Below are 12,582 nucleotides of genomic sequence, written 5' to 3'. Positions count from 1 at the left end.
CTGGGTAGTGCGGCTGTAGTGCTGCCAGCCACTGGTGTGCCACGCAGCGCAGTAAGGGGGCAGAGAGGGTTGGATAGAGGGCAGGAGAGTTTGGGGTGGTGGTCAGGGGGCGGGGGTGTGGATACGGGTCAGGGCGGTCAGAAGGCAGGGAACAGGGGGTTGAATGAGGCAGGGGTCCGGGGGGGCAGTCAGGAAGGAGGGGGGGTTGGATGGGGTGGCGGGGGGTAGTCAGGGGCAGGAGTTCCGGGAGCGGTCAGAGAGAAGAAGTGGTTGGATGGGGCAGGGGTCCCAGGGGGGCAGTCAGGAATGAGAGAAGGTGTTGGATGGGGCAGCGGGGGGCAGTCAGGGGTGGGGGGTCCGGAGGTGGTCAGGGGATAGGGAGGGGTGGATGGGACAGGGGTCCCAGAGGGGCCATCAGGGGAAAGGGAATGGGGGGGGGGTTGGATGGGGCAGGAGTCCTGGGGGGGGCCGTCAGGGGGCAAGAAGCGGGGGGGGCGGATAGGGGTCGGGAGCCAGGCCACACCTGGCTGTTTGGGGAGGCACAGCCTCCCCTAACTGGCCCTCCATACAATTTTGGAAACTTGATGTGGCCCTCAGATCAAAAAGTTTGCCCGCCCCTGAGTTAATGTAGCAAGCTGGTAGGTTTTGTGTGTCTCTGGAGGAACAAATGGCCCTTATAATTTCTCTGAACTGTCCAGGAGAGGGGTGGACTGGGAGTGCGTTTGGGTCACCTTGCTGGTTGTAATGAAGGCTGGTGGAAGCCAGAGAGGGACTGTAGACAGGCTTCTGGGGTCAGAGCTGCTGAACCAGGGCTGTCTAGCACAAGACACACAGGGTGTGACCTGCATGCTTGTCGGGTGGCTGTGAGCATCCCAGGCTGTGAGCTACAACAACAAAGCATTGTGAGGCACCCAGGGTTACAGGGCAAGTGGTGGCACAACCCCTGACTGTTCTGGATTGAACCCCACACTCCATTACATTTACACCCACTCATTAAGGCTGAGCCCAGTCCCTGAATCCCAATGTCTCTGCAGTTTAAGGGCTTCCCCTGTGCTCCTGCCTCAATTACCCCAGCAGCACCACCTCAATGTGCACTAGATCCAAGGCAGAAGTGCCATTTCAGGTACTGGTGCCCTAACTAGCAAGGGGCCAAGCAACCAGTAAAAGAGCAGTGAGAGTTTGGTCCAGTAGCCTACCATGGAGAACTTTTGACATATGTGTCCAGTCTCCCTCCTGCCGCTGAGACATTACAACCAATGGAATTATTGCCTGCAGATTACCTATAGAGGAAGGGTGGTGACTGGTTATGTCTCATGTCACAATGGCCCCACTTAAACTTCCTGAGCTATTGCCACCTGTGCCTGTCTGTGGCCTTTATAATTATAACCGCTAGCAGCCTAAGGAATATTTAATGGAACCAAAGATCTCTAACACAACAGCAGACAAAATAATCAGCAGCCATAGTTGAGAGGGAGGAAATTCTCAACACATGAACGGAAGCGGACGGTTACACTGGATGTGTGGTAAAGTTGCAGGGAGAAAATTAGAAACCAACAGAAATCAGATAATCACATTTTACTTAATCTCCTTTTCCTATGCAGAGAACAAGCATTTAAAAGTAAGCAAAAATTATAGCAAAGAGGGCAACGGCACCAACTATCTTAAACAAATAGGGCATTGAGGTGTGGTGAGTATAATCTTCTACTGCCCTGGTTTTCAAAGGTTTAATGATCCGTTCTCTCTGAGTCAGGATGGCTTTCCTGGCTCCATCCCACTTCCCTGGCCCTCTCAGGCGGTATTGGTACGGCGTGCAGGGGCCAAAGAAAACCTCCATGGCGAGCTTTGGATCCGTGAGGAAGAGAGACAGCAGGTTGGGCTTGACTCCTACCAGGCAGGCAAGTTCATCCATGTATTCGACATAATCCACTTGGATAGTGTGGCGCGGGCTTTTCACATACCTGAAACAAGAGAGAGAAGTGCGGGTGCCCTTGTAGCGTGATAAAATGGAGACTGCACTGACCAGGAAATGACATTCCTGAGGGGCACCAAATTTGGAGAATTTCCTTCTCTGGAACTAATTCCCACTATAACTGGAATTAAAGGAAAAACTGGGTCACGATTCCATGTGAAGTCGTAACCCATGCCAGGTGGGTATAAGTGTCTTTGTCCCCTTCTAATGGCAGGTCTCCAGAAGAGATTTATAAGACTGCTAATGGAGTTTGCTCAATTGGTAAGATATGTGCTTGTAGCACTGAAAGCCCCGTCTTCAAACTCCACCATCAGTCCCATATAGGTTGGTTTTAAAAGTGGTGCCTAACGTGGGGCTCGAATGCCAGAAGATCTGACAGGCTTAGGAAGAACTTCTCCAGATGGGGGATATCTGTAGAGAGGGTGAGTCCTTGTCTCCTTCTATTTGCTGAAACAGGATTTTCTCCCCTATTCGCTGCTGGATTCAGCCACGATCTGGGGGATAGGCATGAGGATCATATTGCTTAGTTTTCTACAGTTATAATTTTATTACTTAATCTTTTTCTTTTATGTCATAAAAGAAGGAAAATAGAGATGGGAGAACAATTCCAGATCAAATAAATGTTTCCAGATAAATTTTAACGAAGAGAGCTAAGGCTGGAAATACCAGACTCTTTACAACAAATTGATGACACATTGGAGGTATTTTAGAGAATGATAGAAACTTAAGACATCCTCAGGGAAAGACTCCTTCCAAGCATGCCCAGTAATTATTACTTCACATAAAGGTTCCTACCGTTTTGACATTTCGTCTTTCTTCTGTGTAATATTGGCCATCATGTCGCTCGCTGTGGGCAACCTGATCTGCCCTAGAAGAGAAAAGCCAGAGTATGAGCAGAGATGTGTCTGGCTCCTTCAGCCATTTCCAGAAAGAGCTCTGTGCGTGGGGGGTGGAGGAAGTTGTTGTTTCCTACAGGAAGCACTGCATGCTGGGCTGGGAAGGCCGTGATGACTTTGTGTCCCCAAAGTTGCAGAGCTTGGAGCTTCTGGAACCCAGTGGGCAGCCTGATTCTCTCAGAGACCTGGGGGTTAGACAGTCTATCTTCAGGCCTGCTGACAGGGGAGGGGGCAAAGGGGGCAACTGCCCAGGGGCACCAGCAGCACAGCCGGCAGCAGCTCAATGGGCACCAGCCAACACAGGCGCAGCAGAGTCGAAATATCAGGTGGACAGTGTCCGTATGGGCGTGGCTTGTGCATCCATGCACCAGCTGTTGCACATGGTTCAGCTCCTCACCCATGTGGCGACACCATGCTGAGCCTGGGGACCCATTGACTGTTCTGCCCTGGGGCCTGGAATTGGTGTCGGCAGGCCTGTCTATCTTTGTCAGGGAACTGCCTGGCTCTAGAGTTGAGATTCCTTCCCCAGAGCTGCAGTACTTCCTGTGACTCCTCTCCCCCATTTCCTGGGATGACAACACTTCCATGCTTCCAAAATGGGAGGAGCGAAGGCCCAACCACCTGGTGAGCAGCCATCCTGGAATACTTGGGATTGAAACAGCACTATGGTGGAGACGGATATGGGCTGGCTCATCATCATGGCACTCATACGGGTACTGTCTGCCACCCAACGCCAGCCCAGGGACTGCACAGCTCTGCTGAACTCAGTTAATACCATGTCAATCCAGCAAGGCCCTCTACTAACACAGGCTTAGGGTTTCAGAGAGCTCTATAATCCAGAGACCCCAGGCTATTTCCTGCATTTTGGTTCACGTACCCTTGAACACTTGTGTGGCCAAGCGACTCTGGAGTTCTGCAAGGGGCATGATGGCCCCCAGTGGCTGGATGAGGCCAATGAAAGCCAGAGTTGGCTTCTCCAGGTGAGGAGGGAAGATGAATTTATACAGGGAGACCTGGTTTTCGACCACTTTGACACAATCCTGGAGGAAGGGGAAAGAGAAGCTGTATCCTGTAGCGAAGAAAACTGCATCAATGTCCTCCTCTCTGGTGCCGTCTTCGAAGATGGCGCCGGTTTCAGTGAACTCCCTGATGTTCGGTTTCACCAGCACTTTGCCAGAGATGATGCGGTTTGGCAGGTCATCGTTGATGGTTGGGTGCTGGCTCATAATCCTGCATGGCAAAGAGAAGGTGTGTCAAGATCTGTCTGGACAAATGGCATACTCTGAAAGTGGGGGAGGATCAGTGTGATGGTCAGGTCTCCGCTCCTCTGTTACTAGAATTTGGCCTGGGCAGCACAGCCATGTTACTAGCAGCATGAGTGCAAAAAGCTGTTTGAAGGTGCTTGGTGTCCGTTATGGCTCCAGTAGCGTAACGGGCCCTTAAAGGGGGCAGAAACAGCCCCCTGAGATTATCCTCAGACAGGAGGCACCACATTATGGCCATTCTTCCCAATGGTCACAGGAAGGAGGGCGTGAGCTCTGAGGGTGCTCTAACTTACACTGACAGCTGGGTTGGGCCCTGCATGGTGGCAGAACACAGGAAACACAAAATCACCCTTCCACCCCTACCCCAAATGCAGTGATGGTAGAAGGGAAAAGTCAGGACCTAGGTGTTTTATATGTAACTCCTTCGATTTGCCATTCTACCCCAGCAGGCTGAGGGGAATATCCCGTGTGTTTGAAAGCACCTGTGCTGAGGCCTTAGACCGTAGTGTGCGTGGTTGAATCTTGCATTTGCTCTGTTCTCCGCCCATTGGTTAACCATGGATGTAGTCAACATCCTCTTGAAAAAGGCTTTAAACCTGGTGGAGAGCACTATGTCCACAGGGTACCCTTGCTCCGCAACACGATTCAGCACCCACGCCCCACGCCTGGTGCTGAGGAAGACCTAGATAGTGGAGAAAGACAGCTCTCTTGGACATTGACACATACTGTACTGCATCACACCACTTGGCACTTTGTGGCACTGGCAGGGATTGTTACTGTCATGAATTATTATCTGCGATAGGGTGAGTAATACAGGCCTCAGGTGAGATCAAAGCTCCAGTGTGCTGGACACTTGTACAGCCACATTGTGAGGGACGTTCCTGCCCCAAAGAGCTGACAGTCTCAATCTTCATCCCTGCCCACTTGGCCCTGTTTCCCACTGGCATCCCCTCCATGCACATCTCCACTGACACCCCCTGCCTCTGACTCCCAGCTGTAGACTCACTGGAGGTTTTGGGGATCTCAGAGAGAAGCCTGGCTGGGACTGTGAGGAACCTCACTGAGCTGTGACCTTGGTCCCTGGTTGTGTAACAGAGCAGGGCTGCACATAGCAGGGTGCAGCCAGTGCTCGGGGCTGACACCGCACTGCTATCTGTGGGCTCTGTGGTGTCACTGCCTATGCTGCACCATTGCTGAGAGCCCTGCTGTCAGGCTCTGGCTGGACATCTGCCACGCACCCAGAGCAGGGAGTGGCCATCCTTAGTCCACAGCTGTGTGCAACCCCAGTGAATGGCACTGTGGGATCACATAGAGGGCAGGCCTCGGCCTGGGACAGCTTTGGAAACGACTGGCAGATGCTTCCATGTCAGTACCCTTAACCCAGACATCACTGCACATACCCATAGGGGGCGACATGTCTCATTACAGGGACCTTCCCTGACCCTCCACCTCTGCTGTGCATCCTGTCACTGCTAGACACACCGATCCTCTGGGATGCCCTGGGAAACGCTGGGCCGCTAGTGGGGACATGGCTGGGCCGGCTATGAAATGGCTCTGGGTACTGGAGACCCTGTTCTCCTTGTTAAACCTTGCCACCTTTTCTTTCCTCTGCCCATAGTTCTGTTTCCTTCCTCTGCATTTATTTCCCCTGCAGCCCAAACCCTCTTGTATTGAAGCAACTGCTCCATTCTCCAAACTTTGGAGGCTCCTGACATCTTTCAACACAATACCGAGCTCTTCCCTGGCACCGTCTGATTTCCTGCCACCTCTGGGCTCCTGCACAGCAGGTAGGGATGCTGCTGCAGGTGCCTCCCCATGACTCTATTCAAGGTTCAGGTAGGCAGGGGCAGATGGGCTAATGAGGAAGTGGGACATGCTACTCTGAGGGCACAGCATTGTGGGTAACCTGCTGGTTAGTGCACATTGTGTCCCACCCTGTACCCAATCTACAGCGGCTAGGACTCTGCTACAGTCCCTAGCTATAGCACTGGTCTCTCTAGCTCCTGGTGGAGTGTAGATCTAGAAGGGCCTAGTTCCATCCCTGCTCTAGGCCAAGACAGCAGCTGCCATACAAGTAACAGCTGTAGGCAATTCCCTATGTCCATTACATCCACTCAGTAAGTGCAGATTGCCCATAATGACGCTTTGATACTAACTCTGATGAACCATATAAACTTTCATATCTCCTCTCTGCACTTAGGGGCTGCTTCAAATGGGAGTCTTTCCATTAACTTCAGCAGAGGCCCTTAGTTTGGGCATTTCTGGGGTTTGTGGTGTGGTGTATTGGTCGGTGCTGCTGCCTTTAGCCCAGTGAGGTGGGGGGGTGCTGCACTGTGCCATGAACGAGAGAGCCGTCCCTCCTGAACCAAACCTGATCAGCTTCATGGCTGAGCTCCACGGCCAGGTCCCCTCCCGAATTGCCAATGCCGATCACAATGACTCTCTTCCCCGAGAACTCCTGAGGGTTCTTGTAATCCCGGCTGTGGGAGTAGCGGCCTTTGAACTTTTCAATCCCTGCCAGGAGAGAGCAGAGCAGCTCAGGCTCTGGGTGCTAGGGGTGAGCTAGCGTGTTTGGCCTGTGTCTTTGCCAACTTGAACATTGTGGTTCTGGAGCTCAACACAAACAGTGAGGGGGATATCCTCTGTTTAGGGGAGACAGTGTGGGTGGGGACCAGAGTGACATTCTGGGCTGCACCTCTTAGAGGTGCACCATAGACCTATCAGCCCAGAGGAAGAGTCGAGCGAAGATAGGTTGAAGCCACTCTTCCACCTTCCTGACCCTGAACTGCTCTGGGAGGCTGGAGATGCCCCCAATCTATCTAAGTTATGGCAGTTCCCCAAGTTCTTCTATTAGCCACAGTGCTGATTGCTACATCTCCACCCTGAGGCTAAACCCACTGTCAGCCTGTCCCCTGGTACGCCCCCCCCAAGCCAGGGATTGTACAGGCCTCCTGGTTGGAGGCAGCCATAGAGCCATCTTCTGCAGTGCCTGCACCAGGGGAACTGTGCCCCAGCTGGAACTGGGCCTTTCGGAGCTCTCTACACTGCTCTGGCCATGTACCCGGTGTAAAGGAGCTGGTGTGTGGGTTGGAGCCTTGCCTCAGAGTAATAAGGGAATGAGAGGCTGTGGGGATATGGAGCAAAGAAGGGAAGGGGTAAAACGAATACAAGAGACTCTGCTGTAGCAGCTAAGCTTTCAGGGGGGTCTTCCCTCCTGCCCCAGCATAGATTCATAGACTTTAAGGCCAGAAGGGATCATGATGGCATATTATCTGACCTCCTGCACACTGAAGGCCACAGAACCGCTCCTGTAATAGACCCATAACCTCTGGCTGAGTTACTGAAGTCCTCAAATCATGACTTAAAGGCTTAAGTTACACAGAATCCACCATTTACACTAGTTTAAACCTGCAAATGGCACATGGCCCGTGCTGCACAGGAAGGTGAAAAACTGCCAGGGTCTCTGCCAATCTGATCTGTGGGGAAATTACTTTCCAACCCCAAATATGGTGATCAGTTAAACCCTGAGCATATGGGCAAGACCTACCAGCTAGACAACTGGGAAAGAACAACTCTATCAGTAACTCCTCCCATCTAGTGTCCCATCACCAGCCACTGGAGATGTTTGCTGCTAGCAGTTGTGTATCAGCTATATTCCATTGTAGGCAATCTCATCATACCATCTCCTTCATAAACGTATCAAGCACCATCCTGAGGCCAGTTAGGTTTTTTGCCCCCACTGCTCCCCTTGGTAGGCTCTTCCAGAAGTTCATTCCTCTGAGGGTTACAAACCTTTGTCTAATTTCAAGCCTAAACTTGCTGATGGCCAGTTTATATGCATTTGTTCTTGTGTCCACACGATACTTAACTTAAATAACTCCTCTTCTCCCGCTCTAGTATTTATCCCTCTGATGTATTTATAGAAAGCAATTGTATGTCCCCTCAGCCTTCTTTTGGTTAAGCCAAAAAAGCCAAGCTTTCTCTCATAAGATTCCTCTGATCATCCTAGTAGCCCTTCTCTGCACCGGTTCCAGTTTGAATACATTTTCCTTAAAGACTGGAGACCAGAACTGCACACAGTATTCCAGATGAGGTCTCACCAGTGCCTTGTATAATGGCACTAACATTCCCCTGTCTCTACTGGAAATATCTTGCATACATCCTAGGACTGCATTAGCTTTTTTCACAACCACATTACATTGGCAGCTTAGTCATCCCGTGATCAACCAATATTAGATCTTTCTCCTCCTCCTGTCTCTTCGAACTGATAGCAAAAATTCTTGTTGTTAGTCCCTAAGTGCATGACCTTGCACTTTGCAGTATTAAATTTCACACAGCACAGGTTGGCCTGAGGCTGTAACACCAGAGGTTCTGAATAGCTGGAGTGGCAGATGGGAAGGGGCACGGGGTCACCAATACAAAAGTTTGAGAACCACTGCCATAGCGCTATGTGACTGCTGTATCTGCTCTTCTCCCCCCACTGGCATGTTCCTGAGTGGCTCTCTGTATCTGCTGTGCTGCCTGTGGCATTGGAAGCTACGTAACCATTTGGGCTTTGAGTCCTCTGAATTGCACCTTTCAGTAATCTCAGGGGGCTGTCGGGCTGCCATCTGGTGCAGATCCTTTGCTGCTGTCATGCACTGGCATTCTCCTGAAATGGGAGAAGCGCCAGGCGGTGGCTGACACGCTTGGCAGCAGTTCCGTGGTTACAGTAACTGGAATAGTTATGAGTGGATAATCATAGAACCCTAAGGTTCCAGAGCCGGAAGGGACTGCTAGGGGCCCATGAGTCCAGCCCAGGACTAATGTGTGTCCCAGGACCAGCCCAGGAGCACGTGCTCATTGCTTTCCCTCTGCTTATCCCTTTGGAAAGTCACTGCTCTGCTAAGGCCCTTTCCCTTCCACTCTGCGACGTACCTGGGAAGGAGTCCAGTGGCAGATGGGCGTTGGTGTGATGGCCACTGCACACCATGATCCCATCGAAGACGGCCGACTCCTGCTTCCCCTCGGACTCCGTGACAACATCCCATTGGCCCGTGGAGGAGAAATCCGGGCGCTTTGTCACACTGACCACAGTGGTCTGGTAGGAAAAGGGCACTCACAGAGCTGGCACCAGGAAATTTCATCCTTGACACTAACCTCCTCCCCGTGCTTGAGTCAGCAACCCAGCCAGGAAGCACAAGGCCAGCGCACAGCTGGGACCAGCAGCAGGAGGCCAGTTGGGCTCTGCTGGGTTTTGCCTCATGGCCTCTGCGGATTCACTGGCTCCCACAGGGAATGGGGCTGCAGCAGCTCCTGGGACCTGGGCTGTAACTTCGGCCAGGCAGCCCCCAGACAAAAGGAGGTCCCAGAACAGCCCCTCCAGCTCTCCCTGTTCCATGAGTGTGAGATGTTTCCTCATCGGGGGGGATTCTTTCATCCAGGTCTTGCACACCTGTGCGTTCATGTGCACACTCACACACTAACACACACATACACAGTCCTACCCCTGCTAGCTGGGCCAGCTCTCCTCACCTTGAAGCGAATGTATTTCAGAAGGTCGAAGTGGTCGGCGTACATGCGGAAATACTCCATGATTTTGGAGTTGTGCATGTAGTTGGGGAAATCATCCGGGATGGGGAAGTCACTGAAGCACATCATCTCCTTGGAGGTGTTGATGATGACAGATTTGTAGATGCTGGCTCTGCCCTCTTCGGGATTCTCCTGCAGGAGCAACAGAACATGGACATTACTTTTGAATATTGACTCTGGAAAGTAAAGCTGTAGCGATGAAGGCGGCATGAAGCCACAGGTGGTGTGATCTCCCCTAATATGTGATCTCCCCAGATGTTGCCGTGGCAGCCTCCCTGCTCTGCATAAATACACCTTGAGCATCCTATACATTTTCCTTCAACCTGCCAACACACATGACACACCTTTTCCTTTACCCCAACCCCATCGCATGCACAGCCTCAGCCCCCATCACCCCATTCTCACCTCTTGGTCACACACAAACACCCTCCATGCCCTATGTTGACACCACACCCTCTGGACCGCTTCTTCTGCTGGCATTTGCCAGGATGTCCCTGTCTCCCCGTGATGGTGCAAATGATCCACACCGAGGGTGTGGCAGGGAGAGAGATTTGCAATCGATGCACGCAGACAGGCAGCCCTACGATGGCCTGGTGACGGTGAGCCACACAGCAGAAGTTCACTGGGGCAGAGGAAGCTGGAGAGGAAGCCTGTCACTGCTGTGGACTCCCACCTGTTTGTGCCCTATTGGACATCAATCAATGTTTTGCCACTGAATTCAGTGGGAGCAGGACGGGCCCTCTGTCTGAAGGGAGCCTGTGGATTCTGGCAGCAGTGCTGTGAGAGAAGCCTTCACTCGCCTGTGAAAGGAACGTTGTCCCATTTCCGGATAAGTCTGGTTTGTTCAAATCCTAAAGGATTTGCTATGAGCTGAAGCCCCTCTGCGCTGGCCCTTCCCCTCCAGCCTCCTAGCAACCCGATCATCAGAAGCAAGGGCCTGATCCAGAGCCCATTGAAATCAATGGGAGTCTTTCCACTGACTTCAATGTGCCTTGGATCAGGCCCTAAACCCGAGCCATAATAGCACTCTGGGTGAGGTGACTGCATCCTCCAGATGGGTGGAAAAGACCCTCGCCAGCAACTATGTCACCCTGCAGCCTCCTCTGGACAGGCACCTTGTTAATACCTGCACACACCCAGGGTACTCTGTATAGAATATCATTCCAGGATTGTCACTGTGAACCCTAGAATGTCTGCTGGGTCAGTGTGAAGTGATGGGAACAGCTACAAGCATGGCGGAGAGCTCTTCGTGCTCACACTATCACCAGGTTCAGACATCACTGCGACTGACAGTCTGTTACCGTCCTGCTTTTAAATTTCTCAGCCATTTTTGGCTTTTTTACACACAGGGGGTGTCATAACTATAAAGGGAAGGGTGACAGCTCTCCTGTGTACAGTGCTATGGAATCCCTCCTAGCCAGAGACTCCAAATCCTTTTACCTGTAAAGGGTTAAGAAGCTCGGGTAACCTGGCTGACACCTGACCCAGAGGACCAATAAGGGGACAAGATACTTTCAAATCTTGGGGGGGGGAGGCTTTTGTGTGTGCTCTTTGTTTTAAGGGTTGGTTCGCTCTTGGGACTGAGAGGGACCAGACATCAATCCAGGTTCTCCCCATCTTTCTAAACAAGTCTCTCTTATTTCAAAATTGTAAGTAAAAGCCAGGCAAGGCGTCTTAGATTTACTTTGTTTTTCTCAACTTGTAAATGTACCTTTTACTAGAGTGCTTATCTTTGTTTGCTATACTTTGAACCTAAGACAGAGGGGATTCCTCGGAGCTCTTTAAGTTTGATTACCCTGTACAGTTATTTTCCATACTGATTTTACAGAGATGATTTTTACCTTTTTCTTTAATTAAAAGCCTTCTTTTTAAGAACCTGATTGATTTCTCCTTGTTTTAAGATCCAAAGGGGGTTTGGATCTGTATTCACCAGGAGTTGGTGAAAGGAAGGAGTGGGGAAGGGTCAATTTCTCCTTGTTTAAGATCCAAGGAGTTTGGATCTGTATTCACCAGGGAATTGGTGAAGGTCTCTCAAAGCTACCCAGGAAAGGGAATTAGCTTTGGGATGGTGGCAGCGGACCAGAACTAAGCTGGTAGTTAAGCTTAGAAGTCTTCATGCAGGCCCCTACATTTGTACCCTAAAGTTCAAAGTAGGGATACAGCCTTGACAGGGGGACTTTAGGAATTACACCTGTGTGACAGTATGGGCTTTCATCTGGTAGAAATAATAATACGATTTGATACTTAGATTGCAGTCTCTTTGGAGCAGGGACTGTATTTTTGTTCTGAATTTGTACAGCACCTGACACAAGAGGGTCCTGATGCTTGACAGTGACTGCTTGGTGCTGTTGCAATACAAATAATAAATAATAGCCAGAATTAAGAAAAGCACCCAAACTCACGATGAACTCAAACCTACCTTGAACCTCCAGAGCCCCCCAATATCTTCACTTCTCTCGAAGCAAGTGGGCTCCAGCCCATCATCCAAACAGCATTTAATGGTGCACAGTCCACTGGATCCACCGCCAATGACTGCAATCCTCTTCTTGGCCATGGCCATCTGTCTCAGGAGGAGGTGCCGAGAGTTGTAGAGGGATTCTGGGAAGGGAAAATGTACCTCTTCTTTTCACATCACTTACAGATTTACCTCAGGAAGAATCCCTACAACTTCTGCATGAGCCAGGCAGTCCAGCAAAGGAATCCCTCCCAGAAACAGCTTTGTTCTTTGTATTCTCTAACCCCTAGGCACTGGATCAGCCAAAGATACTAAACTGCAGTAAGCGCTTGTCTCCATGGGGAAGTTATTCTGGAATAAGGTTGGGGTGAATATAAAGGGCTATAGCTATTCCGCAGTAACTCTCTGCGTGGACAATTGTATCTC

General features: G+C 51.0%; 1 protein-coding gene across 1 annotated transcript; it reads right to left on the bottom strand.

The window, feature by feature from the left end:
- Positions 1 to 1,612: 1,612 nt before the first annotated feature.
- On the bottom strand, positions 1,613 to 12,261 carry LOC135882133 (flavin-containing monooxygenase 5-like). Its single transcript, XM_065408930.1, has 8 exons — positions 12,121 to 12,261; positions 9,645 to 9,833; positions 9,048 to 9,210; positions 6,502 to 6,644; positions 4,613 to 4,812; positions 3,743 to 4,095; positions 2,765 to 2,837; positions 1,613 to 1,958 (listed from the first exon to the last, which is right to left on the bottom strand). The coding sequence occupies exons 1-8, from the start codon at positions 12,259 to 12,261 to the stop codon at positions 1,613 to 1,615; spliced, it is 1,608 nt and encodes a 535-aa protein (XP_065265002.1).
- Between the last annotated feature and the right edge of the window lie 321 nt (positions 12,262 to 12,582).

This window comes from Emys orbicularis, chromosome 8, assembly GCF_028017835.1.
Source record: "Emys orbicularis isolate rEmyOrb1 chromosome 8, rEmyOrb1.hap1, whole genome shotgun sequence".
NCBI lineage: Eukaryota > Metazoa > Chordata > Testudines > Emydidae > Emys > Emys orbicularis.
This window is presented reverse-complemented; position numbering and strand designations above follow the sequence as displayed.

What these genes read in the sequence shown, in the direction of transcription:
- LOC135882133 (XM_065408930.1), bottom strand. Translation starts at nt 12,261, where the DNA reads ATGGCCATGGCCAAGAAGAGGATTGCAGTCATTGGCGGTGGATCCAGT. An exon ending in GGGGGCTCTGGAGGTTCAAG is followed by an intron (nt 9,834 to 12,120) that starts GTAGGTTTGAGT and finishes TTGCTCCTGCAG; the next exon opens with GAGAATCCCGAAGAGGGCAG. An exon ending in TGAAATACATTCGCTTCAAG is followed by an intron (nt 9,211 to 9,644) that starts GTGAGGAGAGCT and finishes TTTTCCTACCAG; the next exon opens with ACCACTGTGGTCAGTGTGAC.